Source organism: Gavia stellata, chromosome 26 (assembly GCF_030936135.1).
Source record: "Gavia stellata isolate bGavSte3 chromosome 26, bGavSte3.hap2, whole genome shotgun sequence".
In the NCBI taxonomy this organism is placed as follows: domain Eukaryota; kingdom Metazoa; phylum Chordata; class Aves; order Gaviiformes; family Gaviidae; genus Gavia; species Gavia stellata.
In genome coordinates this window covers 1,690,345-1,718,143 of record NC_082619.1, presented here as the reverse complement: position 1 = coordinate 1,718,143, position 27,799 = coordinate 1,690,345, and the positions used below count along the sequence as shown (strand labels likewise).

General features: G+C 41.3%; 1 protein-coding gene across 3 annotated transcripts; it reads left to right on the top strand.

Annotated features, from left to right (window-relative positions):
* The first annotated feature begins 106 nt into the window (after positions 1-106).
* Positions 107-20,194, top strand: TTC12 (tetratricopeptide repeat domain 12). 3 transcript variants are annotated; one of them, XM_059829660.1, is made up of 21 exons: positions 107-181; positions 657-808; positions 1,403-1,433; positions 1,973-2,050; positions 2,565-2,686; positions 4,297-4,356; positions 5,331-5,402; positions 7,057-7,117; positions 7,402-7,587; positions 8,168-8,237; positions 9,375-9,463; positions 10,399-10,567; positions 12,200-12,292; positions 12,513-12,576; positions 13,556-13,690; positions 14,271-14,372; positions 15,124-15,192; positions 16,025-16,126; positions 17,004-17,103; positions 18,904-19,129; positions 20,029-20,194. In XM_059829660.1, the coding sequence occupies exons 1-21, from the start codon at positions 118-120 to the stop codon at positions 20,102-20,104; spliced, it is 2,121 nt and encodes a 706-aa protein (XP_059685643.1). In that variant the 5' UTR covers positions 107-117; the 3' UTR covers positions 20,105-20,194. The 3 variants fall into 3 exon arrangements, with proteins under 3 accessions (XP_059685643.1, XP_059685642.1, XP_059685644.1); XM_059829659.1 differs by having other exon boundaries at positions 7,402-7,590; XM_059829661.1 differs by lacking the exons at positions 1,403-1,433; positions 1,973-2,050; positions 2,565-2,686 and having other exon boundaries at positions 7,402-7,590.
* Positions 20,195-27,799: the final 7,605 nt, after the last annotated feature.

Here is a 27,799-nt window from a genome sequence, read left to right as displayed (position 1 = left end):
CCCGCTGACGCTGCGGCAAGAGCGTGGCCGGCGGGCGCGGCGCCACGGCAACGGCGCGGCCGCTGCGTATCTTCCGGTCCCTCCGGCTCCGGCGGCGCTGCGCGGCCCGGCCCGGCCATGCTGGCTGACGGGGAGCAGGAGGAGGCCTTCCAGCGGTTCCTCCGCCGTGTGGACGACATCAGTAAGCGTGCCGCGGGGCCGCGGCGGAGCTGGCCGCCCCCGGCCGGGCGTGGGGCGGTGCCGCCCGCGGGGAGGCCGAGGGGCCGGGGCGGACGGACACCCCCGTCCTCTTCGGGTGGGGAAGTAGGGACGGGAAGAAGAGGGTGAAAGGGAGGCGGAGAAGGAACGGGAAAGAGGAAAATTCCCGCCCCGCCGTTCCCAGTCTGTGCTATGCGGAGGCTCCCCCTGAGCTCGGGTGTCGTGAGGCTCCGCGGGCGCCGAGAGGCGGTTTCTAAACGCGGGGGTTTGTCTAAGGCAGAGGCTGCCGGTGCCTCTTGGAAGTGAGAGGAGGTTGTATGTGTAAACGCTTCCCTTTATAAAGGCCGTCCTGGCCACCAGTGCCTTCAAAAGCATTTGTCATCAGAGGCACAACTGCTCCCTCCAGGATCACTTAGAGTCGAGTCTGTGCATCTCTTTTTTTTTCATCCCCTTTTTAGCCAACTTAGTGCAAGGCTTGAACTCCACAGACCCGGCCGTCAGGGAGAAAACCATTGCTGAAACAGAGAAAAGGCTCCATGATCAACAAACTGGAAAGGAGGAGGAAAGCAAGACTACGGTGAACAGAACAGTCATCAACACACGAGCTTCTGTAAGAGGTTTTTTCCCTTTGAAGTTAGAGCTGTATGCAGTTTGGGTCTTTTAAATAACACTAATTTGCATTCCTTGCCCAGGAGAAAAAAATTTTGAACCATACTTACAAGTATGTTCTGAATGCGACTATTTTTTTCGCTAGTTATTTTATTGGGAGGTACTTGATGTCATGTTGTCTTTCTCTTAAGACTGCTAATAGCACAGAATACTTCGAATGGATTTATCGAAGTTGGATGCAAACACTGAGGTGCCATAGCTTGCAGCTTTTACCTGCGCTTCAGGAGCAAAACTAGTTGAAGACACAAGAATCCCTTCATCAATTTCGTTAGGCTTTGATTCCTGCAGTCCGGTCTGGATTTCACTGACTTGCCTCGTTAAAGATACAAATGGAAGCTTTCCAGTAATGTCAAAAATTATTAAGTCCTTACCATCCTCTGTTTAAGTGTCAATTTGATATTCCCAGTATGCATCAATCTGGATATCTCAGACACCCTGTAGCACTGAACAACTTCACCAAGTGTTCCTTTGCTGCTGTGGGTTTTACTAAAATGTCTGTATGTGTACATGCATGTGCTGTGTTTCTCTTTTTTAGGACATGGCAAATGCAGAGGCAGTGAACGCAGGTAGGACAGTGCTCCCTCTAGTATTTAGCATCTCTTCAATCTGTTTTAGCAGAGATGGAGGAAGGATTGCTGTTATTTTGTGCAAGACCTAATTCCCTTCCTGCCAAAGTCAAAGCTAACTTTTCTAGTGACTACTCAAAATTCAGTCAGATCTAGGAACACACTCGAGGATCCCACCAGTAGCGCTGTACTTGTTCATAGGTAGGAAGCTTGTGGGTTTATATTCTGGCCTCTCATCTAAAAAGTTAGTATTCTGAATTTAAAAGGGAACAAGTTTATCTCTAGAGATGAGATAGTTCAGCCAAGTATGCAAATCCTGAATGGTAGCATGGTCTTTATGTGTAACAGCTTGTCATTCATGTTCCAGTTTAATTGTTGAAATGTTCCCTTAATATTTTCTCTGTAGAGAAATGACTCAGAAATACCTTAGAAATTACTTTTTTTCTCATCTGTAGATTGATTTTAATGAAGCTTCCTCTTTTTTTTTTTTTTCCCCCCCCTCTTTAAACTAAAATACCACCAACCCTCCTGGCTCAAAGATGGCTTTCTGGCAATTTTGGAAAAGGATGCAAAAGAACGAGCTAAACGAAGGAAGAGAAATGAACACTTAGCAAATGGTAATTGCTAAAGGCTTTTCTAGCTAATGCCTTCAAAAACTACTTAGCAGGAACTGGGCTGATTTAAGAGGCTATCGATTCACTCCGTTATTGCTATTCTTATGCACACTGAGACAGTGCTTTGGTTGTCTGAGACCAACGATCTTGTCCACAGCATTGATTAGGTAGACATAACGGGATTATATACTTCACAGAGTTGTTGCAATGTGTTCTTCTCCATACTATCCTCTTTATGATAAGCGTTTGGGATGGAGGGAGCAAGTTGGAGTATTTCAGAACTGGGCTGGGCAAAGACAAACACTCAGTTTTCCCTCTGAAAGAGGCATGGGGATCATGCGCGCTAAATAGCTCAGAAGTCCCTTGCAAATAATGGCTAATGAAGACAGCTGCAGCGGAGCTGGACTGGAATTTTGATGATTATTCCAACAGGAGAATATGGCCTCCGTTTCCTCAGTCATCATTTGGGGAAATAAAAAACAAATGCTATTTTGAATGCATGTCTGTTGTTTTGCAGCCCTGAAAGAGAAGGGAAACGATGCCTTCAGGAAGGGAGACTATGTCATAGCCGTTCAGAGATACACTGAAGGTCTGGAAAAACTGAAAGATAAGCAGGAACTTTACACAAACAGAGCACAGGTCAGCATGTGGAAATGAGCTATCACTATACTGCTTTTAGTGTTGCTTTGCCAGGATAGGATCCAAAAAGGATTGTTCTGTTATCTAAGTGACTTCCATAAAAGGTGATATATATTGCATTACAGAGAGGCTTAAAAAAGGAAGCAAACAATTTTTCCTGGCCATCCTCCACTACCAGGAATTAATGAGGTCTGCTTTGCTGCCGTATTATCAACAGTAAATTTTTACTGTGGCTAGAAGTTAACGGCAAAACAGTGAAGACCGAAGGTTTTAATCTTTTACAAACTTAATGAAAGAGTTGCACAAAGAAGATCACTAGAGGTTGTGACGGAAGGAAAGGGACTTCACTGGAAGGTTCAAATTAACAATTTATTTGAACTTCACTCACAGGTCCCATACGCCACTATTGCAGGTTTTTACGGATACCATGGAGGAATGCACTATTCAATTAAATACACTATTACAACCTACAAGTGATTTCCAGAAAGTACTAACACAAACCAGAAGCGCGCTAGATATTAGTACCTTAAAAGAGTGCACTAATCACGACCTTAAAGCATGCCAAATACCATACATATGTTTCTTAATCACTTATCCTCTCTCTCAGGGAAGGCTTCTTAATCCCTGGGAAGTTACCTTGTACAGTCTCCTGGACAAGGGGGAAGGAATATCCTACAGGCCGGCTGTATTGCTGGAAAAAGGTCCCCACTTTCTGCCCAAACCTTATGGGTTTTATTCCCTGATTTGATGGGTGGGGGCAGGATTATGCACGAATGTTTCTCTCTGGTGCCTTGATGGCTCCTTAGTCTGTATGGCTAATTTAGTGATGTCTAGCACACAAAGTTACTGAACAGTGGTGGAATGGTATTCAGGGCATTTGGTTTGTTAAGGGATCATTCGTGGCTCCATTTGGGTTTCCTCGGTGTTCAGGCAATGCTGGGCTGAGCCCTTTCCGCAGCTCTCCCCAAGTCATCTCTGCATAGATAAGGATCTGTCAAGGTGAGACAAAGCTGAGTGAAATCACAAATCCCTGCATCTCGCCTTTGTGCTCCGCCTTTGTGCTCTGAAACTGGGTTAGCCAGGTGAGCCCATACAGAGGTGTAAATTCTTCCCTCTTGATCGATGTGTCTGAATCCCTCCGACATTTTAATTCTGCTGTGGCTAGTCCTGAGGGAGTGTTCATGTCTCCTCCCTCTTGGACGTGGCACAGGTGAACCCCTGTTCCTCCAGAATAAGTGGAAAAAAATCTTTCTAGTTCATTGATTTATTTAGATGCACTGATTTTTTTATTTTTTTTTATTTTTTTTTTAGGGATCACTTTTATAACTATAGAATGTTAATGTTTGCTTTGCATTCTCTACTTGCCTTGTGTAATCCATATATGTGTACTGAATTTTGGTTTATTAAATGTATTCTAAATTACGAACTTCAAGGAGATGGAAGACAAGTTAAGAAACAGCTGGTAATTGTCCTGCAAAATCAATGGCTAGGCAAATCAACAGTCTAATTTTTTATTTTTTTTTTAAATAGCTAATGTTTGTACAATAGTTAGTGGAAGTTGTTTGAAGTGTTCTAATTCTTCTGCCTGGACTCTCTTGGTTTTATTTCAGGCCTACCTGAAGTTGCATGAGTATGAAAAAGCCGTTGGTGACTGTGAATGGGCATTAAAGGTAACTTCAGGATTCTGTCTTTCACGATCAGGTCAAGTGCTCCTGGAAGGCGGGTTTGTGTGTAACTGATGACATGGAGACAACTTGCTAATGGAAATGAAAGAATGTGGTGGTGTTGCACTGATTCCTGCATTCTGAGTTAACTTGTATAAAGCAGTTTATATTTCAGTGCTGCCTGTGTGCAGAAGTTTTTTGAGCTCTTAAGAGCTTTTAATTAAAAAGTTTGTTATAAGTGATAATAAGCTATCAACTGCACACATTGGCACACAATATCTTGCTTGTCCTTCTAAAAAGGGAAAAGGGACTCTTTAAGCTCACAAAGATCAGATCTGGTGGGAAAGGTAAAGGTGTTATAAAATGCCAAAGAGCTGAATCCAAATTCAGTTGTGTTACATCAGTGATGCCCATGACTACAAAACAATTAACAGATTAATAATAATATTGGCAGCATAATTCCAAGGAATCAATATTTTTGACACATATTTGAACTGGAAAAGATCACCTAATCGGTTAGTGTTGAGGTAGATGTTGCCTCAGTTTTTTTGTGCACAGTAAATGAAAATTAGTACTTATTTCATTCCTGGCAGAACTTATCAAAAGACATAGGGAAATTCTGTTGTTACAGAAGTTCTGTGATTATAGACCTGTTGATGCAGGCCTTAACATTACCTAATTACATGCGAGTCTGCTTGTATTGCCTGAAGTGCAGTTTTCTGGGAAGGATATTAGCACCAGCTATTCTCCACCTTTAACCAGACCAAAGCCTATGTTCCTTGCATAGGGAAGGAAAGTTGGTACCTGGAGGCAGTGATTCAGCATATAAACTTTAGAAGCCTCTAGTAGATGGTACAAATACCCTCTTCTGTGCTTACAGTTATTTTGGGCAGCTATAGCTATTAATCGGAAGGCTGAAAAAAAATACTAAAAGGTTAAAATTTCTAAACACATAATGAATAATTCCTTTTTTAATACAGTGCAATGAAAAATACATTAAAGCCTATTTTCTAATGGGGAAAGCTCACCTGGCACTTAAGCACTACAGTGAGGTAAGTTGACTAAATCTTGTGGCCATGGGGACCGTGTTTTGTTCTGCTTTTGATGGGATGCTGTGTGTGAGAGGGAGAAATTTGCGATCTTAAGAATCGGACAAATGAAAGTATGTTGAGCCTTTAGACTTGAGAGGAATTTTCTGTGCTTTCCAAAGACTAATAATTCTAAAATCAAGACTCCTTTCCACATCTTGGTAAAATACCCTGTATCCTTTACTTTGGTACACACAAATCGTAGGAGGACACTTCTATGTAGCTGTGTCAGTTTGTACTCTAATCAGCCTCAAAAGAATGAGGGAATCTTTCTCTTCAGTATACATGGTTTATCTGGTGGGAATTTGTCACCGCTTGCCTGTCAGACACCAAGACAGCAAGCTTTACTCCGGTGTGGTGAGGCTTGAGTCTAGACTGGTGAGTGTTTGGGGGGTTTGCAAGGATCATGTATATGCTCAGAAAATCCCATGTTTGGCACTTCTGTTGAAGTGCTTCAAGACTGATGTTAGCAATGTGCACTCAGGGAAGTGGTAGTGCTGGAAGTGCCATATTTCAGCTCAGGTAAGGATCAGAATGAAGGAGTGTCCTTGTCAGGTACCGCAGACTCTGGTGATTGCAGTCTGCCAGCAGTGACCACCTTTCCCCCAAAGAGACAATTGAGTAAAATGTATTTCACTTTTTTTATCCTAAATTGCTCTGTGCAGCGGGTGTTACTAAACTGTTGCTGCATATAACTAAGAAATGATTGCACGTCACCTGTGGATGAGAAAAATCTCTACGTATTTCAAGTTAAGTGAACTGTTAAGATGAAAGATGTTAGTGAGAGTTATGTCACTTTTTCCCCAAGATCCTAGTGAAGTGAATGTCAAACAAAAGATTTAATTCTGCGTTTTCTGTGTGAAAACCTAATGGAAGCATAAATACTGTTAAAATAATGGAACATCCTATGAACAAATACTTAAGCTTGAAATAGACTGCCAGATATTTTGGTACAACCCTGACCCTTCAATTTCAAAAATAACAAAGAGCCAGAAGAGGAGAGCAGGCAAACTCAAAAGTATTTCTGATCCTGCCAGAAGCGACTTCATTAGAAATAATGGTAGAGCATGGACAATACAAGTCTACGTGAAATCCACCTTGAGGGGTTCTTGGCAGCTTGATCTGTCAAGAAGATTCTTCCCTATTGCAAGCTTGGTGATCATTTTAATTCCGAGCATATGCTCAAGATGCACAAATAGAAGATAAAGATAGAAGATGCACATGCCTGATCCCTGCTGATAGTTACAGTTCCTGCAGTTTTAATGCTATGCCTAATTTTCTGTTTTTTTCACTGGAAGTTTGCTTTTTTGTTTCTACTAGTACATTCCTAGGTTTGTACTTGAAATTTTCCTTTTAATTTGAAATAGCAGGCAGATGTAGGGACTAATATTCAACTTACACAAGTCAAAACTTGCATAATTAAAAGTGTATCTCCATAAATTTTATTTTTCACACTTAAGTACTGCGGCCCAAGAACTTTTGAGCTTAAACAGGATGACTCTAACTATGATATAATTTTTATCAGGATATAATTTTTATCATCTAGGATAGGATATAATTGTTTATCATCTTCCCATTTTTATCTTAAATTGAGAGCGATTTTCTTTTCTCTGTTAAGTCCAGGCAGTGTTATGACAAGATCTTACAAATTGATCCCCAAAAGAAAAGCCTATTTAAAGGTAAGAAATAGAAGTTTTTACACTGTCACCCCTTGTTTTCTGATCAAGATGGAACCTAATTGAAACCACTGTACTCTTCAGAACTTTTGATGGACTCTCTTCATGCAGCTTTTGCTTCTGATTTGTTTCTTCTTTAAGCTCTGTTTCACTCACCAGACCCGTGGGTCATTCTATACGTAGAAGGCAGTGCTCACTCTGTCATGGAGTCAACTTCATTTTTTACTTGGAACTTGATCATATCAAAACATTTAACTGCTGTGCTTTGTTTTCTTTTGATTTCCAAGATTGTATGAATGAGGTAAACTTGGAGGAAAAAAGAATGAAAGATGAAGAGAGAGCAATGAAGGAAGCTCAGTCTGGAAAGCCTGACGCTCTGTCCATAAAAGAACTGCTGCAGAAACTTGATAGGCCTGACCAGAATATCCTCTACTATACAGGAGGGATCAGACTTTTGACAGAAGCTGTGAAAGGTTGTAAGTATTAGATGCAAAGCTTGTTGATCATTGGAGCGGTAATCCAAGTAGATGAATACAAGTGGAGTAGTTTTTAAAGGAACGGAAAAACTATTCCTATATATAAAACATAAAACCAGCGATGTTTGATATTTCAAAATTTATGGCCAGTAGCTATTTACATATATTTTTTAGAACTAGACTGATGTTGTAGCTGAGCTGTTAAGACTTCTTACGGTATTTGGGTCCCTGAAGAGCTGTTTCATTTGTTTAGAAATATTTGTAATTCTCTGTTAAAGCGTATTGATTTGCAAAGCCAGTCTCATGTTTCAGTCTTCCTAAAAAGCCTTTAACTTGAAGTCAATTGTTCTTTACAGCACCAGGCGTGAATTAGAAGAAGCAGTTTCAAAGCTGCTTCTACTTCCAGTAGCATTCTTGGAGTTTTTCCCCCCTTTTAGCAATGTTCTTTCCCCAAAGCTGTTGATCCAGCGACCTTTTCTTTTAACACTGTGTTATAGAAGAGCAGGAGTCTGCCTTCAGAATGATACATTGGCCAGATGGATCATTTAGCTGATTTGTTTATCTCTGAATTTTTCAGGCACTGGGCAAACTTTATTTAGAACAAACAATGGATTCAGTATCCTCAAAGACAACGAGATTGTAAGACGGTAAGAGCTCTCCAAAGGAAAACAGTGGGGTGTTAGAGCATGAGGAAATGAAAATATTGTTTTCAAGAAACACAATCGCCTCTTGAAATGCAGATGGAATGATCAAAAGATAATGTAATAACAGATTTTAATGTCTGAATGGACTGACTTATATGTGACAAACAGTGCTCTCTCAGATGCAGTGAATAGAATTAATGAATTTCTGCTTCTGTCTCCTATTCCTGTACAGTTATCCTATCTCTCATGATGAGAGCAGCTTTGTAAAAAAACTTAATATAAAAGATCATCTGAAAGCACTTAGTTGCTTTAAATATACCTGGCTAGACTCCTTGGTGCTATTAATTGTCATCAGTAAATATTTGGCCATATGGCTCTGTAATGTAACCTGTGAAACTCTCTAATCCTGTAATCAAGGAAGAGGCTCATCCCTGGGGACCTGTATCTTCTGCTGCTGTATTTTCTTGGCTGCCGTTATATTGCGTTTTGGTAATCAGGGAACAAATCTGACTAATATTTATCCATATTGCTTCATAAACTTTGTCTTTAGAGGGATCTCTTGTCTGAATGTATATTTGAGTCAGGTTCAGATAGATAAGGGAAACAAGTAAGATGTGCAAAAGATGCAATTTGAAAATTTTGCACAGCTAAGTTTGTTCAGGACAGCATGATCTTGTTGAACAGGGCAGGAGAGCTATTTTTTAAGGTTGTCAGTGGGACTGCAGCACAGACACTTCTTTAGGGTTCATTAGTATTTTGGGTGTTGGCTGTAAACAGACAAGAGATAAAGCCCTTCCAAATTTGCACGAACTTTTTATGCCCTGGCTATTCACAACTATCTCAGTGCAGAACTGAATTTATCACCTGTATTGTTCTGTGTAATGCTCGTATAGGGTCTGTGTGTGTTGAGGGTAGAGTAGAGCTAGCAGATTGTAAATCTGGTCTCGGGGGAGGTCCTCTGGAAAACAACTCTGATAGTCCTAAAAATGTTTAACCAATGTGCTGGGTTTAGAGCTTATGAGCTTAAGTGTTCATGTGGCAGATCCTCATCTCTGTGGGACTTTGCTGATTTCCCTATCCAAAGACCTGATTGTTTGATCTGTCCTTTGCTCTTTTTATGAGCTAACGTTTCTAATTTAGGGGCTTCTGTGCGGAGAGAAAAAACATGGCTGAAGTGGATCTGTCTGTTTCTCTTCTCTTCCTTTGGCAAGCTGTCTGCGCTGGGAATGGTAAAACTATGTAATCAACATTAATCATTTTTAATGTACTGTTAATATGGCACTTACTGTGTCTAAAACTTGTCTGGCATGAACATCACTTTCCCAGAACACTTGGGTCTAGACCTTATTGTAACTGAAGTTTTACAGGTCAAATGCAAGTGTTGGAGGTATACTGCTAGCAGCAACCACAATTCTGGCAGTTCTGTGCATCATGAGATGACATTTCCAGTCTATTTCTGTGAGGATTTTAAATCTACTGAAGGGGTGGAAAGTAAATTCACTGTTATTATTGCTGCTTTTAAGATAATATCACTTGTATCACTTTGTCCTTTTTAAGCAGTTATACCAGCAAAACCAAGTTTTATAGAAGTGCCATTAGAGGAGGCTGAATTCCTTTCGCATTCACAATCAGTAGTCATTGGGCAGGTAGCCCTTGCCTCTGTTTCTAGGCAGTAAACACGTAGATGAGAAGTTGTCTGGGGTGGTGGTGGGTGGTAAGGTGTCGGAGAGTGCCACACAAGGAAAATACAGAATGCTTGGTGTCGGTGTCTGTGCTGGCACGTATATCATAGGAGCCAGCTGATGCCCAAGAGAATATTCGTGCTCCAAGGTAAGGGGAAAAATATTCTTCCAGTTTTATATTCTGCCTATAGGTAGTTAGCAGTGAAGAAACGCTTGGTGCCTGAGAAGCTAGCACGTTGCTAGGGAGAGAAGAAATTCAAGCACCAGTGTATGCGTTGAAGTAATGGAGCTGAGAGAAGATTAGTGGGTGTTCTGCCTTACCATTGCTCTGCAGGAGTGTTATGCAAGATGAACACATCAGAGTGAATGGCACATTAGTGGATGAAATAAAGCTGTTAAATCAGCACCTAGGAAAAAAAATGATAAGAGTAATGGGGATGCCATGGGGTGTGACATTGTTCTTACATCTTCTCTTTTTTCAGAAGAAAATCAGCGTCTTCTATTGACTCACCCTGATGTGAATGCACAGCTGCCAAAACTGCTTTCTTCTGGGATATCGGAGATCCAAAAGGAGACATTGGCACTAATTTCTCTTTACTCAGAGAATGCGAATGGGAGGAGCCTGCTGGTCAGGCACCAGGACCTAACCAAGTAATAAACACTACAATACCTCAGAAAAATTTCCTTAATTCCTGGGTTCATAGATGTTCAGAACTCATTCCACTAGCACCAAGGTGGGCACGGGCTTTCTGAAAGGAACATAATGACATTGAGACTTCTGTCCTTGAGGGACAGGCCAGCTAAGCAAAAGTAAAAGTTAGGTGTATGGGGAAAACTATAGTAAACTTTGTATCTGAAGAGGTCTGTGAAACTGAGTAGAAAGGACTTATTCCTGAGGTTCTTCATGTAATTTTGAGGCATAGTTACCTTTTTTAAACCAGCAAGTGTGTGTTTGTTTGTCTAGGACTGAATCAGGAGCTTACACTGTTGTCTCTTAATAGCTCATGGTTTCAAGCTGCGACTCTCTCCTCATTTGGTAATTGGTATTTATGATTATTCAGTGTTGCTGTGACTCACTGAGTGGAGAAAGAAACAACAGTCTATTACGTTTATCCTATTGTCCTGCTATTTCTGTCTAGAGTTAAGCAGAGGAGAAATTGTAATTTACTGTTTTGCACTACATGGTTTGAAGTAATGGATGAACAGAAAAGATTCTCCAACAGTTGTACACGCTTCACTATATTATATATAACATTAATCCAGAGACACATTTCCTTGGAGGAAGGGTTGAAGAAATGAGCCACATCTGAGAGGATGCTTAAAAAAGGCAGATAATATTACTGTGGCTTGAAATACCAGGAGCCTGAAAAATCTTCTGTCAACTTCTGAAAGAGATCCTGGGCCTGATTGCTTGAAAAGAATTAGGATGTTCAGAAGGGAAAGTTGCAGATACTGAGCTTCTCGGCAGTTGGGCTCATCATCAAAAAGAGACGAGAGTATAGGTTCTCTTACTGTGCTACAAAGTTGGAGAAGAGTGGCAGAGAATTTCAGCTCAGTAAAGGAGCATGTGGAAACCCCAGCACATGTCTGCAGATGTACTGATGGTTCGGCAGAGCTTATGGGTTCGCAGTCTGAAGTCCTGTGAATTGCATGCAGTTCAAATCCCACAGCCACAAGCGCACACTATTCCAAAACCTCAGAGGCGAATGGTATGACGTTCTTTTTATTCAGGCAGGAGATTAGTTTTTCTTTCCTACTATAAAGCTTTTTAGTTAAACCCCTCCGAAGACTCTTGAGTTTGCTCAGCATGTCCTTTTAAGCCATGCAAGCATCAACACTGACGTTCCTTGTTGGCCTTTACAATCTGTTGAAGCTGTTCAGTCCTGGGCTGTGCTGATGGTGTTCTCAGTCCTGACTGTTGCATTCTGCTTGTCTGTCCCTACGATGTTTGCCAGCAGCAAAGCAGCTTAGCTTCAAATGTCTGTGAAGCTTGCATGCTGATGAAATGTTCTAATGCTGACAGAATTTGGTACATGTGTTAAAATCACTGTACTTGTGCAAAGAGGGACAATATTGCAAGCGAATCTAGTGCAAAAACATTGTTCTCATGGCAGTTAAGGGACTGAGTATGTTTGGAGGGCCTAGTATATCCAGCTTGGTCAAAACCCTACTGGGCACAAAGGAGTTTAAGATCATAAATTGTGTTGGTGCAATTAAAATACAATTTTGATCTTTAATAATGAAACCAAAGCTGACATAATTTTTTTTGTTTTTTAATAACAGATGGCTGCAGATTTTGATGACATTTGTCAACAGCACTGATGCCAGGGCTAGCAGTGCCATGAACATACTGTCTGATTTAACTGAAGAGGAAAGGTAACTTACATTCCTTCTTTCCTTTTTATAACCTTATATTTTGAAATGCACTAAATGAGCATTTTAGAGAAGGGATAGAGGCTGCTGGCCTTCTTTGCTGTGAGGGTACATTGCTGACTGATATTTACCTTGTCTTTATGTTGCTGTTGTATTGCCCTTATCTGTGATTTTTGCCGAAAGCTTTAAGTGTCCAAATATGGCTTTCTTTATCTCTCAACAGGTTCAAAACCCAGTGTCGTGTCATGCTTTCCACAGGTGTTTTACCTTTATTCACCCAGTTGCTGGTATGAGAGATCTCAGTTTCTGTATTTCTGGTTTATTTTTGTGTCACGTCTTATGACTGCTTTTTCCAGTTCTACAGCCAGCTGCTCCTAGACAGAACCCCTCTGTGGTGGAACTATAGTAGTTACTGTGTCTCTAGTTCTGTAGGCATAAGAAATCCAGTTTTGTCATACGTTTTCCTCAGGAAAATGTTCTCAGTCTCTAGTACTTAGTGCTTGGTTTCTGCACGTTACTAGTTTTATATTCAGTGAAAACTCTGGACTTGGTTGCAGGTTCCCACTGGTAACCTGTCAGGCCAGGATTTCACCCTCAGCTTTGTGTTACGCTCTTCTGAATGTGACTTCAATCCACTGTCACCAACTAGTTATAACTTGGATAGTGACTTTTTCTGTTTCTTTCTAATGTGAGAGATCAGGGTGAAGAGATGACGTTAGGTCACAATGTAAAGATGTTTAGTGGTTCAGTTCCCTTTCCTGGTTATCTTTTATTTAAACTACAAACTTACTTACAATTCTGTTGGTACAGAAATCTGTCCTCAGGAAGAGGGAAGACGATAGGGGAGATTAGTTCTGTTGCAGAACGGCAGATATAGCTGGAAAGTAAAATACTTCCACTTCTCCAAACAAGCACCAAGACAACGCAATAATTACAGCATTTTTACATTGCTTGTTGCTCTCTCCTTTTTAACTTACCTTACTGGAATTACAGCTGCAGCAGAGGCTGTTCTGTTCTGTGACCTAAGTAAGTGATAGTAGGAAATACTCACAGTCTGAGGTTAGGGACCACAGAATCGAGTCACTTTTTCCCAAGACTTTTAAAATGTCATGGGGAGATTGATTTGCAAACTTTGGACAGTTGGGATTTAACACCGGCGAGAGAGATTCTGGAATCCCATTTGCCATTGCCAGAGGGATAGGAACACACATTTGTTGTTTCCTTGTCATTTCTTCTTAATTTGTTATTCCACTCTTCTGTTTTCAGACCTCTGCCAAGCTGGTGAACCAGGCAGCCCTGGCCCGTTGCATTGGCATCATGGGGAATCTGTGTGCAGATGTAGTCATTCGAATGCAGATGGCCGAGTGCAAAGAGTGCTGGCAAGCCTGCTTAAAGCTTGTGGTAAAGAAACTTGACGGCTCCCTAGAATAGTGTTTTCAGCCATATCTCCTGTGGAAATGGCACTTGTGTGATCATGTTTCTCTGCCTCCCCTAATAGCTCTGAACCTTTGACTGGGATCTTTCAAATCTGGTAGTTGGATAAAGGTCTCGGAGTGGTCCATTCACATAAGTTGTGGATTGATAGATGGGTGGAGGAGAGTGAGTGGTCCCTTATTGTAAGTGGGCCCTTTCAGGGTAAGGATGCGGTATGAGCTCAGTCCTCGGTATGAGCTCAGTCCTCGGAAACTAAAGAATTCAGAGGGTGGGAAAGGATCTTGTTAACTGCCTAAACATCAGAGGTTCGGAGTGTGCAGCTTTAGATACCAAAGTGAAACAAACACAAGAATGATTCTGTGTCAAAAAAGGCATCGTTTGCTCTGGTGCTCACCGGACTTTTTCTTCCTTCTGAGTTTGTGGTGCATCAGGGGAACACTGATGCAGGGGAACACTGATGCACCGTGTAAGTAAGCACACAGAAGACTGAGGAAGTGCATATTCTGAACCTCTGAACTGATTGCACTCTTCTCTCCTTTGTACACAGGATGAATGCTTTGATGTCACCACACCCAAATACCAGGAGTGTTTGTTTGCAGTGCTGGGCCTAATGATGAACTTACTGCTTGAATCAAATGCGATCATCCAGGTATACAAGATCTGTGAATGTTCTTTGGTAGTGTTGTTCTTATAATCACTTCCTCAGAGATTCAGACTTGCTTGAGCAGTGAGAGCATCTTCCTCCCTTGTCACTGTAGATGGGCCTGATGCAAGTCAACTGAAGTCATACCAGAACATTCAAATAGAATAGGTGAGGGAATGACCATGGAATATTGTGGCCTTGCAGACTGTACAGGGAAAAAGAGCTTGACTGCATTAGATGCACTTCGAGCCCTCTTTCACATCAAGCATGCTGAAGCACTTAAAGGCTGCCAACCTTGGATTTTGCTGGTGTTCAGTTAATTTTTATTTTTTATTGGTGTTTAAGGTTATCATTAAAGGTAGTTGACAATTAAAGTAAGCTAAAAAGTGAAAAAGTTTACAAAATTTTCTCCTCCACACCTCCCCCGTCTTATACACACAGTTATGAGAAAAATACAGTGTAAAGCACATATAGTACCTTTCCATAGTGTATAAATGTTTTGTTTGGCATCAGTCTCCAATTATGGGATATTCTTAGATGCTTGGCACATTCCAAAATTATTTAAAACTAAGGATTCCATCAAGAGGGAAGAATTTCCTAAGTTACATCTGGGTGCTGAAGTGTTAGTAACTTACTGCCATGTGTGCCCCAATCTCCATTGGATTCTTTGTTGTAGAGTACTTTCCCTATTAACCCATTTCTGCTCTAATGCTTCCAGCAATCAGCTGGCCCTGAATTTTTCACATTGTTGTTTCAGTGCTTTGCTGTGGACATAAGTGGCAGGTGCATGTCTCTCCTCGGGGATAAGGATGGAAGGATTGTGACAGTAAGTGGGATATCTATGAACTAACGAAAGATTGTGTTAGCTGACCTGACCTGAACACTTCCGTGCAAACTGCTGGCCTGTGCAAGTCTGTACATTAGGCTTTGAAGCCTAAAACATTCATAATTATTATTGGTAAAGAAATAATATACCACTTATATTATTCAGTTTTTTATGTTGTTTGATGCAAGAGGTTCTCAATGTTCTCTTAAAATCTGCTTAATAGAAGCTCTTACAAATCTTTTCATCCTTAGGATGTTTTTCAATATAAAACTCTTAAAAAAAAAAAAAAAATCTAGAAGCAAGAACAACTTTGGTCTTTAGCAGCCATTTCTTTTTACAGTTCTTGTATGTGAATCATGCCTAGGAGATTGTAGTCCTATTAATGGTGTGTAACTCCCACAGATAACAATTATTCAAGGCAAATGGGTAGGAGCGGATGTGGACCCAGTCCATTCACCTCTCTGAACTCATATGAATTGTTCTCATCTGTTTTACTTGACTCAATACCAGCAGTGCTCGGCTGGTTTCTACTAGGAATTTGTTTCAATAAATAAACATATGGGGATTTGTCCTGATCTCAGTTTGGTCTCATCTCTCTCTACACTGCGTCTTTGGAAGTCTTTAGAAGCTGTGCTGAGTTCAGTTCCCAGTAAGCAATAAAAAAGCTGTGTCCTAAAGATGTTCTTCATTATTTCTGTAAATTTCTCCTTTTATCACTTTAATTACTTTGGGTTTATTCTGCAAAAACAAAATAATTTGAGAACTCCTTGAAGTTATCTGGACAAATAAACTTTTTTTTTTTTTTCTTCTCTCACACTGTTTTCTAATTAAGAGAGCCATTGGAGTGCTAAGTCGCATCCTGCCAGCATCGTCCTCGGCGGTAGAAGAAGTAGTAAAAGGAGGAGTGGTGAAGAAAATAATCAAATTCTTGAAAGTAAATTAATTTAACAAAATTCACTTTATTTCTGCTTGTATTGGCCCTTAAAAAAACCCATAGTTGCTCCTGTGTTTAGCCTCCTTTCCCTAGGAGAAAGACCTGTGCAGTCACTTTGGACACATGTGTCTGCATCTGTGTTGTCCATTGTAACAGTGCTCTGAAGTTTAACTTTAAGCTAGGTAGACAGTTTGGAGACTAGACTGCCTTCTGTAGTCTGGTCCATAGCCCAGATTTTTCAGTTGTTTCCGCACAAGCCAGGTGCCTGTGCACAGCTCTGCTTGCGGAGACCTGCAAATTCAAGAATCCACTACTGCAGGCCCAGCTGGGGGATTAAAGCTTAAAATTGATGTGATCTAATTTGGACCATTGAAAAGCACTGGAGCCCTTTCCACTGATCATCAGTGAGTGCTGAATCAAGCTTGGGAGCAATTTTTCCCTAAATAATGCATATGTTAATCTGTAGACACTGTTTTGCTGTATGTCTGTGTATCTAGCAGAATGTGTATCCACCCAGCCTGATGTGAATTCTACAGATTTGCTATGATGCAGATAACATTAGTCTAAAAAAAGGTTGTGGCACTCAGCTTGGCTCTTGTAACTAGCAAGCATCAGAGGAGTTAATAGTTCGAAAGGAATTGGGCTCCAGAGATTTTTGTATGTTTGTTGCTGGCAGGAAAGAGATGCTTCTTGTGTCATTTTCAGCATGTGTTCATCTTGAGATACATACTCTACAAAGGTCTTAATTTGGTATTTGGGTTTAGGCATAAGAAATACCTAACCATCTCCACGGTACCTAAGCTATTCTGTAACCTTGAAAAAGTTGGGGTATGAACTGTATGTCTGTTAATGTATGCTTTGCTCTAACCAAATCTAGGCTGGAGGACAGATCACATCCAATTATGGTATAAAGACCCTTTCCATCTGCACCAGAAGTAATAGACAAGCTCAAGAAGATCTAGTGAAGTCAGATAAAAGTAAGTGACAATTTCACTAATTAGAGATGAAATGCGGAGATGTAATCTCAGTATCATCCAATTACTTTCTTCCCCTCTAGAACAGAACTGAACACTGGGTTTTACTCTTGCAAGACTTTAGCCATGTTTTCTGAGTCATGTGCTGTTTTAACTCCTGCAATAGTGCTTAATGAGCCTTAGCTCTGTGTGTGGATGGAAATAGGCACATCAGATAATGAGCCTGAGTTAGAGAAACTGAGCTTTACTCCAGTAAAATGGCTTGATACGCTTTTTCAGAGCCAGAAATATGGTCTTAAAAAAAAAGAAAAAATTTTGAAAAAAGTGCTTGTAAACTGGAACTGAATTGGGTTGTTTTTCCCCAACTTAGTGGCTAAATTAAGAAACTTCATTTAGACACCTGATTTCCAGAGGTTGAGGCTTTTTATAGTTTCCTTCACTTTACATGTGGATATTTGGCCTGGTATTAAAAGGAAATGGATATGGAGGCAGAGTGACAATATCAGACCAGCTGTCTTAGGGTATTTTTGAGTATATTTGCTCTAGTCATGCGGTATAACACTACTTGGATTGCTTTGAAATCCAGGTTCAGTTAATGCTAATGTAACTACAACAGAGAATACTTAAGTTTTAGCTAAATGGTTGAACCTGTCAAGAAACTGTCAGCTCATGTAGTTCAACTTGAACCCTAAGGATTTCCACTCATTAAAAGCCTTTCAGAGCATCATTTTCCTTTTGTACACCCCATATTAGTTTCACTGTCATCTGTAGACGAAGCTTTAATTTCCTCAAATTAGCAGTAACACTTCACTCTCATTCTTTCCACCAAAACTCTGGGTATTAATCTTGTGAGAAGTCGCTATTTTTTATTTTTTGTCATCTCTGTTTGCCAACACAGACGTTGCACTGTTGCTAGGAGCCTGTTGGAATCAAGCTATAGTCCCATGACATTAAATTGCATTCCAGCTGGGCTGCTTAGTTCAGCTTCTGCACCAGCCGCTGTTGCTGTCTGGAGCAGTGCTGCCTTTTCAGAAGATATTATTGCAGCAGAAAAGGTGGGATGTGATCTGGAAGAGCAGATGGGACCATGAAAGTAAACCAAAGCAAACTTATGTAACTCCCAAGGAAACTTCATGCCTGTGGAAGCCATGGCTGTATTTTATTTAGCAAACGGTCTATCTAAATGTTTCTAGATTCTGTGGCCTGAGATGTTGCTGCTGCTCACAGATGCCAGTAAGAGCTATACAACTCTGTGTCAAGAGTATAGACACAATACCCTGCCACTGTACTTTAGTATAGGTTGCAGAAGTAGATGACCTGAGCTGCTTTATTTTAGCTAAGGATATCTAGAAAGCTTCTTCTACGTTCCTTTTTTCAGCTGTTCTTTCCACAACAACATTTCTGTCTTAACACACTTAGCTTGGCGCTGTAAGTGCTCTACTCTCTGCTTGCCCTGCTAGTATGGTGGGGTAAGAGGCTAGGGCAAGGTCTTGCATGCAGCAAAGGTGGCACGTTCAGTTTCAGAGAAATATTAAACAAATGCAGAAACACAAGTTCCATGCTAGAGAACCTTTTAGAGTCTAGATTCAGTTTTGTGAGAAAGACATCTAGGCAGATGAAGCTGAGACAGCATCCTGGATCCTGAACCTTGCTATGAAATTCCCTTGCTCCTCCAGGTTTTCTAGAAAAATGCCCAACACAGAACAATGCTCACTGTCTAGGAGTTTAGGTAAAGACAGGAGAAAATATCAGTGCTACAAATCTGTGTGCATTCTGTACAATTCATCTCTGTCTCTCTCCTAGGGTTCAGTGTGCTGCTGAAGCTCTTGGACTCAGAGAATGAAATGATTGTGGGAAATGCTGCTTTCTGCCTTGGCCAGTGCCTTGTAGTTCCTGGAGCAGCGACATCCTTACTGAATTCCAATGTTGTGATGATTTTGTTGAAACATGCTGGTGGTGATGCTACAAGAACTTCAGTGCAGCAGAATGCAGCAATTGCTCTAGGGAAGCTTTGTGTTGCTGAACCAAGGTATTGTAAAAAAGGCTGTTGTTCTCCTGCACCACCTGGTTATTATTAGGTGCTAATTCTTGAAAAACTGACCAGTGTAAGTCGATTCTATTTATAGAGTAAGCAGGTACAGGGCAGTCAATTAGTTTATATAAATACTCCATGAAATCTACCACCCTTCTTCCAACTAGAATTCCCACTTGTGGTACTGTCTCCACAGTTCTGCTTTTAGGGTTCCTGTGTTGTTAGTTGTCTGTCTTACCATGTTTCAGGGAGCTCATTTTGCATTGCTTTCTGATATTACCTGTGCTGGAAGAATGGAAGGAGGAGGAGTGATGTTACAAGTTTGTGGAAGTCAGAGCAATAATGAGAGCAAAACAAAAGCATATATGTCAGCAAAGAATGTCTGCTGCTGCCTGCCAAGAGTATGCCAAGCTCTAGCTAGGTGCAAACTGTCAGCTGGATCTTGAACTGCATTCCAGAGGAACTGAGTTCAACTTGTTAATATACATCCTGAACCACTGCAGGAAGCAGGGGATAACGCTTAGGTTCCAAAAGTTTAAGTACCTTGCTTCTGTTGGAGGTCCCAAATGAGAAACAGAGAAAGTATCTGCTCTGAGATTTGCAAAAGCTCCAGAGATATAAAAGGGAAACACCTTATTTTCTTAGTTTCGTTAATTTGAAATGTCACCTATTTGAACAATTGTCAAGTTTTATTTAAAACTTTCATTTTCCTTTTTGTGGGGAATAGTAATCTAGAAACTCTGTTTCTCATCCTACTTTAGGAGGAATTTATCGAATGTAGCATAAAACATCCTTGACAGTTTGGGCATGGGGTATAGCATAGCAGTTGAAGCTTAAAACTTTTTTCTTGTTAGTTATCTTATATTCCCCCAGCAACCTTTCTGTTGTCTTTTCAGGCATATTTTTCAGCTGCGGAAGCTCAATGGACTGGCCATCCTGAACTCCTCTATGAAATACGTGCATAGCATCTGAAGACTTGAAGAGAGCTTCGAAACGTGCTGTTAATATCACTTGCTGTTGAGTATTATTTTCTTCTCTTTAATAAAACTAACTCAAAGCACATCAACTTTTCAGTCCCTTTTCAAAGTGTTGCTGGTCCTCCAGAGAAGCCAGTGAAAAAATATCAATATACGTATCAGGACAACAAAGTTAATTTCTTATCTAGGCTAATAGCTTGCATTAAGCTTGTCTTTGCTTTAATAAATGATGTTGCCCTTTCTTACAGGCAAGTTCCTTGCTGGTTAATCATTGACCAATGGCTTGTCTAGTCTACTTCTCAGTTTGGGTCCAGTACCCAGTGCATTAGAAGAAAATAGAAATAAATTGTGAGTTGTGACTTTGAAGAATCCTTTTTTGTCCCCCCATATGCTGTCCTCTGGTGCCTAGATCATGATTCAGTATCGCATGTGTGATATCACCTCACACTTAAACCTTAAACCTCATGCTTACCTGCTTAAATATGTTGGTCTTAATTTCACTAAGCGCTCAGTCTTAGTGATAATGTATGACGATGAGGTTTGTTTATGAATTACGGGCTGTTTATTTTAGTGTTACATTTACTATCTTTGTAAATGTTAATGATATCCCTTGGTCCTTTACTTCTGTGTGGAGTAAGAACAGTAGCTGACCTTCCTGATCTTAAGTACTTTCTCATGGCCCCTTGTGCTCATCTCTAATCTCCTCTGCAGTTATTCATTTGTTAAACAATAACACAAATGGCATATCCTTCTAGCGTCTGTGGTTTCTGGAGAGGTCAAAAATGAATTACTACTAATGGCAGGTGTAATTTAAAAAGAAAGGCAGTAATGCATTGCTGTTACCTCCTACATGTTCTTCCAAAAAGGCAGTTTAAGATGCTTCTGGAAAGCATATCTATTGAGGACTCTGGTGCTGCTGCTAACAGAACAGCAGCTATAGTACTGCTGGCAGAAGCCTGTCAAATTAACAAATAGTCTCTTCACAAATAAACAGATGCACATAGACACAAATCTTTGCTAAAAGCTTGTAGAACTTAGGCTAGACAAGGACTTTGGCCATAAATACAATACTTCTTTCTTTTGCCTTGGTTTTGAACACAGGAAACAAACGAATATATTACATTTATATGAAGAAGCACAGGCCAGTCATGTTTGACTTTAAAATGGCTCTTCAACTTGCCTCCTTGACACCTGTGGGTGTCTATTCTGTATGTAATCTTGTCCCTTCAGAACAGAGGCTGACAAATTATGTATCATCTCCTTTTCAAAATAGCAGCTGAATCATCTTCCCACTTCAGAAGAAGGAAACTCTCTTGCACCCCCCCTCACAGTGAAAAGCATACAACTGATAATCTCGCTGTCTTTTTTTAAGCTCTTACCATTAAGTTACACCCTGCCTAGACAAATATGTAACAAATACTGTGTGTAGGGTTCAAGTCCAAATACGTACTACGCTCTAAACCTGACAAACACCAAGCATTGTCTTAAGGAAAAAAAGTTATTGAATATTGTGTTTACAGAGGCAGGATGTCAGAGGGGAACAGCAGGTGTAATGTGTCACCAGAAAATTACAGGAGAGTCAAAATCATCTTAAAAGCCTGAAAGCTAAAGCTCTTTCTTGGTTTTGACTGACAAGCTGGGTTTTGCTTAATGGAACCTTTCACTTACCAGTTGCTATTGTCCCCAGAAGAAAATGGTGATCAGGTAAGAGAATTGCTTCTAATTTCCTTCTGCAAAAGGTGTTTGAGAACTGCTTTGACCTCCTCAAAAAAAATTACTATTGCAGAACTTTTACGAGCACATCAGATTACCAGCAGGAATTACTGCCATTTGGGGATGGGAAGTGGACCTGAGCAATCGAGCAGTTACAGAAGGGGCATTGAGCTTGTACAAGCTATAGTCCCATTTGAAGAACAAAGAACCTCCCAGCAGATCCTAGCTGGGAGTCGCCAGGGGTTTATGGATCACTTTTACAAGTATAAAGATGCCACAAAACAGATGAACCAGATTTTATGGTTCAGGAATATGTCTTGACTGGTATTCAGGTAGTATAACTCATGCCAGATTGTGGGAAGAGACCCATGCCTTCTCAGGGGTAAGTGGTCTGCAGAGACTATGAGTGTACTAACTGCAATTTCTAGTAGAATTATTCCTTTAGTTATAGTTGTAAAGTTTCATGCTGTTTAGTCTTAACAGTACCAGGTCTGGTATCCATGCTGATGTATCACACTTCTGTCTGTCTGTCAAATGATGTGATATGGGTTGAACTGCAGATCACAAACTTTGATCACAGTACCTAGGATGCAAAATAGCATATCTGTTCTAATCCGGGTAACACAGTAATACAGACTTGGCGTCATTATCAGCTGTGTGAAGATAAGACCAGGCAATGGTTAGACTGTCAACTGGTGGAAGAAGCGGAACACAACTTGGAGATGTGGAACTTCTGGAAATGGAGCCTTCTTGAAATTGTCTAATGTGTTAGCTAACGTGACAAATTAACGGTGTGCTGGTTTTGGGTAGAGGCACCAACTAAAATCAGGGCCCTGTGTGTCAGGTGCTGTACAAATGCCAGTCAGAATAAGTTTCTTTCCCAGACAACTTAAGAGTGGGAAAAAGATGAAGTGACCTGACCTTGGTTATCACATTCAGGTGAGTGACATGGCTAGGACTGGAAGTGATACCTGTCAGCACCTACTCTGTTGTATTACCTCTAGACTACACTTTATCAGTTTGCTGAAGGATGGATAATGGTTTATTGTTATTTTCCTCAAGAGCAATCACCTCGTCCTCGGTGTCTTTTGCAGTGCTTTTCTGAGCTGTCATTGTGCTACTTATCTGACTCTTGCTCATTTTTTTACATGAGATTTCCACTGCACTTGCAACAGTCATGGCTATGTAATAATGTTTTCTCTTATCTCCTTAACCTGCATTGCTCTGAATTTCCTGTCTCCAAGAGTTTCGCTCGCTATTTGTGTGTGTTCCGGTGCCTGGCACTAAAAAGGTGCCCGATGTATACTGCTTACTACCTTCGGGTGAGTATTTGCAAGGACACTAGGGCCTCACTGTTAAAGGTAAAAGGGGTGTAATTGCAACTTTGCCTAAGAAGCCTCTGGTCTGTTCTTCGGCTATTATGGAAGTTTAAATTGTGTGCTTGCTAAGCATTTGTCATGCTTGTTCTTTCACTATGGTTCTCATTCCTGTCTCACCAAAATGTTAGTTCAGGCTGCTCTGAGGCAGATGGCATTAGCTGCTGTACTGTAATCTGCTTCTCTTCAGTGTGTATTGGCTTTTCTCCGTGTCTCTTGAATTAAGAACAGACTTTGCCAATGCTTGTAGACCTAGGGAAGAAAGGATCCAGCATGCTTGATAGAACGATAGAAGCAGCACCACCAGCAGCCTTCCTCTGTGGTCTAACCCCACCTGAAGGGTCACAGGGAGAGAATGTCCATCTTATTTGGACTCACAGAGATAAACACCTACATAAATGGATTGCTTTAGTGAAGGGTCTCCAGTCTGGGATCCAGACTGATGCCTGTATATATTTGTCTCAGCACAAACTGGCAAAACCACCTGACACTTATTGGGTAGAATTAGAGAATAGTTCAGTTGGAAGGGATCTCCAACAACCGTCTAGTCCAACTGCCTGACCACATCAGGGCTGACCAAAAGTTAAAGCAGGTTACTAAGGGCACTGTCCAAATGCCTCTTAAACACTGACAGGCAGTGGGGCATTGCCCACCTCTCTAGGAAGCCTGTTCCAGTGCTTGACCACCCTCTCAGTAAAGAGATGCTTCCTAAGGTCAGGTCTGAACCTCCCCTGATGCAGCTTTGAACTATTCCCATGTGTCCTGTCCCTGGATCCCAGGGAGAAGAGCTCAGCACCTCCCTCTGCACCTCCCCTCCTCAGGAAGCTGCAGAGAGCAAGGGGGTCGCCCCTCAGCCTCCTTTTCTCCAAACAGGAGAAGGCCGAAGTCCTCAGCTGCTCCTCACAGGACCTGCCTTCCAGCCCTTCCAGCAGCTTTGTTGCCCTCCTCCGGGCACATCCAAGGACCTTCATCCTTCTTAAATTGTGGGGCCCGGAACTGCACACGCACTCAAGGCAGCATTTTAACTCTTTCTTCAGAGAGAAAGAGCTGCCTTGCATAGGCAACCTCTCATGTTTACAATCACGTTTTCCATCTTTGCCGTGCACATGAACACACTCTTCTTTTGTTAAAAATCAGTTGAGTCCAATTGGTGCAGACTTTTTTTTTTTTGGAACAGATTATTGGTTGGTGTCTGGCCTAAGCTCTTATAAAGTAACCCAATACTCTGCCCTTCCAGAACAAACACAGCAAATGCCCTTTGCTAAGTAGCAGCAGTGACTCCTTAGCCAGCTGCTTCCTGTCTGAATATATTGTTATTGGGGTGACTCAGGAGTTGCTTCACAAGATGCAGGAAAAATTCCCCATCTTTATTCTGATTGCAGCTGGACTGTTGGATTTATCTGGTGAGTGATGTGTTTTGTTCTAATCTGAATTGCTGTCTTTCTACCTTCTTCTCATCTATTATCAGTGAGCAGAAAAGCTATGCTAAATATTGTGCCATCAGTCTCAGGTGTGTGACAACAATGAGTTGAAGGAGCAACTTCTCTCTGTTTGTGCAGCTGTGCTGTAAGGTGCAAGACTTGATTTAAATGGTTTCTGTTGTGGGAGCATTTGTGGCCCCAAATCAGAACACAGCTGTGCTACTTACCCAAGCTAAGAGATAGTCCATTCCCCAAAGAATGTGTTATCTCCTTCGGGGTGGGGGGAAGCAAAGGAAAAATAGAGTCACTTTTCCCAGAGTAGGTCCATAGCAGAACTGAGGATCAAACTCGTTTCTGCTGAAGCCGTGTTCAGAATATACTTTTCCAGGTACCACTGTTCATCCCATTAAGCATGGGCTCCCCTCTTCACCATTCAGTAACATATTGGTCTTTATTTTCTTTGAGAACAGCTGTCCTGCCAAATATTTCTGACAGCATGAAATCAATGATGAGTTTCTAATGCTGTCATGCCTCAAATGAGTTCCTAGGGCTGCTGTCACTCATTGCAGGGAACCAGTCAGTCTTTGCTTTCTACCTCTTACTGTGTGCCTGTGAGCATACCCTGCAAGTGTACATAAAACTAACTTGGCTAATGAAAGCAGTCTTAAGTCTTGAGGCAGGCTGTTCTCTTCAGTAAAGATAAACTTGGGGGGAGTGTCAAAGAATTTTCCACCTAATTGGTAATTCTATTCTTTTTGTGGGATTGGTTTGTTTGTTACTTTTTGTTTTTTAAATTACCTTGTCCCCCTGCAAGCTGTATTTGTGGATATTTACACCACTTACTTTATACAAGACCTTGATTCGGTAAGTGCTTGTCTTTACAGACAAATTGCTTGTGTTGCTTTGCTGAGTTGAGGCTAACCCATGGGAGTTTCATTTGTTTATACAAAACCACAATTCAAAATATTCTGTAGATTTAACATACCAGCCTTCATCATCTGTTAACCTCCATTTCTTTTTTTTAGCAATATATCAGCTTTTTTGATTCCCTTATATCAGCTTACCCTGCTCACTCTTGACTGAAAGTAGTACTGGTTCTCCAAATGACCACGGAGAAGTTGTGATCCCCTCTTAAGGCACTACACTTTGATGCCAACCACGGGGATTTCATGTGAAGCGAAACTGCTAAACGTCTGCTTTGTCTTTGTCAAAAAACACAATTTAAATGTGTAACACTTAAATGAATAATCGCTTTTTAGCTTTTACAGACATGTATTTGCTGGCAGGTGCCTAAGGGAAAATGCTTAAAGTTTTTGCAGAGGAAAGTACATTAATATTTTAGTCCATGGTTTGGAAAGTATACTTGGGAATGTCAACCTTCTGAATGTGAAGACAGAAAAAAGTAAAATGTGTAGATAAAGCAACAGCCTTTTAAACCATAGGTTTGCCTCTTTAAATGACAAAGTGTCTGCTTTTGATTTGAGAAGTTAAAAGTAGAGAAGTTACTATGTTCTGTCTGCTCTGTGTCATATCCACAAAACAAACAAGCTTTGTCCTGCCTGCTCACCCAGTATGGATCAGGAAACTCATCATAGGACTGGGATACTGGGGGAGGAAGAGTGGTAAAGGAGAGCCAGGTGAGCTCGCTCACTCATGAATATATTAATCTTGCTGTGCTGTTAAAGAGCCACCAGCCTGTGCTTGGGCAGCCTGAGGGTTTCATTCTCCCTGCATCTTTGGATTTCATTTATATTGTTCTACAATTAAGATAAAGGGTTCCTCTCTGGCTGGTTAATGCTTTGCATCAGTATGGCAGGAGTGTGAAGTGTCATCCTTCATATGACACTGAATCTAAACAGCAGAGGATGGGATTTATAGCAGCTCGCTCTAAGAATGGCAGTGCCAGAGATGCCCATCCTCCCTCACGTACGGTTCTGAACGGAACCAGTGGCCACTTAACTTTCCGCTTCCCACTCAGCCTGTTGCAAAGTGCTGCTGCAAGCTGTTAAAAGTTCATGTACAACTGAATAGGCAAAGGGCTTGTTTTCTATTCATTAGGTGCCTTCAGGAATGAACATCACGTCGGTGAACTATTAGGCCTGAGCTTTCCTGGAGAAACCCAACCAAGAGCTGAGAGCAGCCCAGTGCCCAGCGAAGTGTTTTCCACTACAGAAGATAACTCAGATGAGGTGACCTTTAATTTTCAGAGCCCAGCAGTTGATCCTGCCAATGAAATGACAGCAGACTTCATTCCCGTCCATACAGCAACAGCTGCAAAAAGAACAGCCGTGCTGCCTAAGGAGTTGGTTAGAAACTTGGAGGTGCCTGAGCAACTGCACACAGAAGCAGCAGCTTTAAAACTCCACGATGGACACACATTTCCTAGCAAGCTCTTGAGTAGCATAACCATCCCTGTCTCCACACAAAGATCACAGGCTACCACACATCTGGAACAGCCAGACAGGTCACTGCAAGGAAAACCAGAAAATATTACTGAGGCTGGTTTCAGTCCTACCAGCTCTGAGAAAGGGCTGGGGCAGCCCAGTGCTAGTGGAGGGACGTATCAACACTCTCCCAAGTTTACAGCTGTCTCTTCCATTCCTGTTACCAAGCAGATGGAGCTGCCAAGTCCTAAAACATCTCTTCTGACTTCAATAGTAAGTTTTCGTCCTCCAAGAAAAGAAATAGCAGCTTCTCCGTTTCCCACCAGATTTAAGATTGCTCTTGAAAGTGCAAGGGTGGATTGGTTACCAACAGGAACGCCTCCCACTAACAAAAGGACAAAAGACACAAATCCACAAATCCAGCCTGACAGCAAAGTTAGTGTGACACCTGCATATCTGAAGAAGACTCAGAGTATGGATGCTAAAGTTACAACTTCTGCATTCCTACAAAAGCCAGCTTCAGGGGACCTTGATACAGTCTATTCCAGAATGACACAGACAAATGCTGTTCAGTTTTCCCCTGTTTTACCTCTGAGGCAAGAAACAACAGGTAGTAAAGCGAGAAACTCAACAACAGCTGTAATAAGTGGTTCTGGACACCCAACTCAGTTGCTTGCTCTTCAGACGCTCCCACAAGGCAACGTACATTCTTCTCCATTATTGATGCATCTGGAAGCTCTAGTTCACAATGACTTACTTCCATCTCCATTTCAAGGACCCATTAGCACAACTGATA

Coding starts and splice junctions, on each gene's coding strand:
- TTC12 (XM_059829659.1), top strand. CDS start 118: ATGCTGGCTGACGGGGAGCAGGAGGAGGCCTTCCAGCGGTTCCTCCGC. Junction 12,293..12,512: donor GATTTAACTGAAGAGGAAAG/GTAACTTACATT, acceptor ATCTCTCAACAG/GTTCAAAACCCAGTGTCGTG. Junction 16,127..17,003: donor AAATAATCAAATTCTTGAAA/GTAAATTAATTT, acceptor AACCAAATCTAG/GCTGGAGGACAGATCACATC.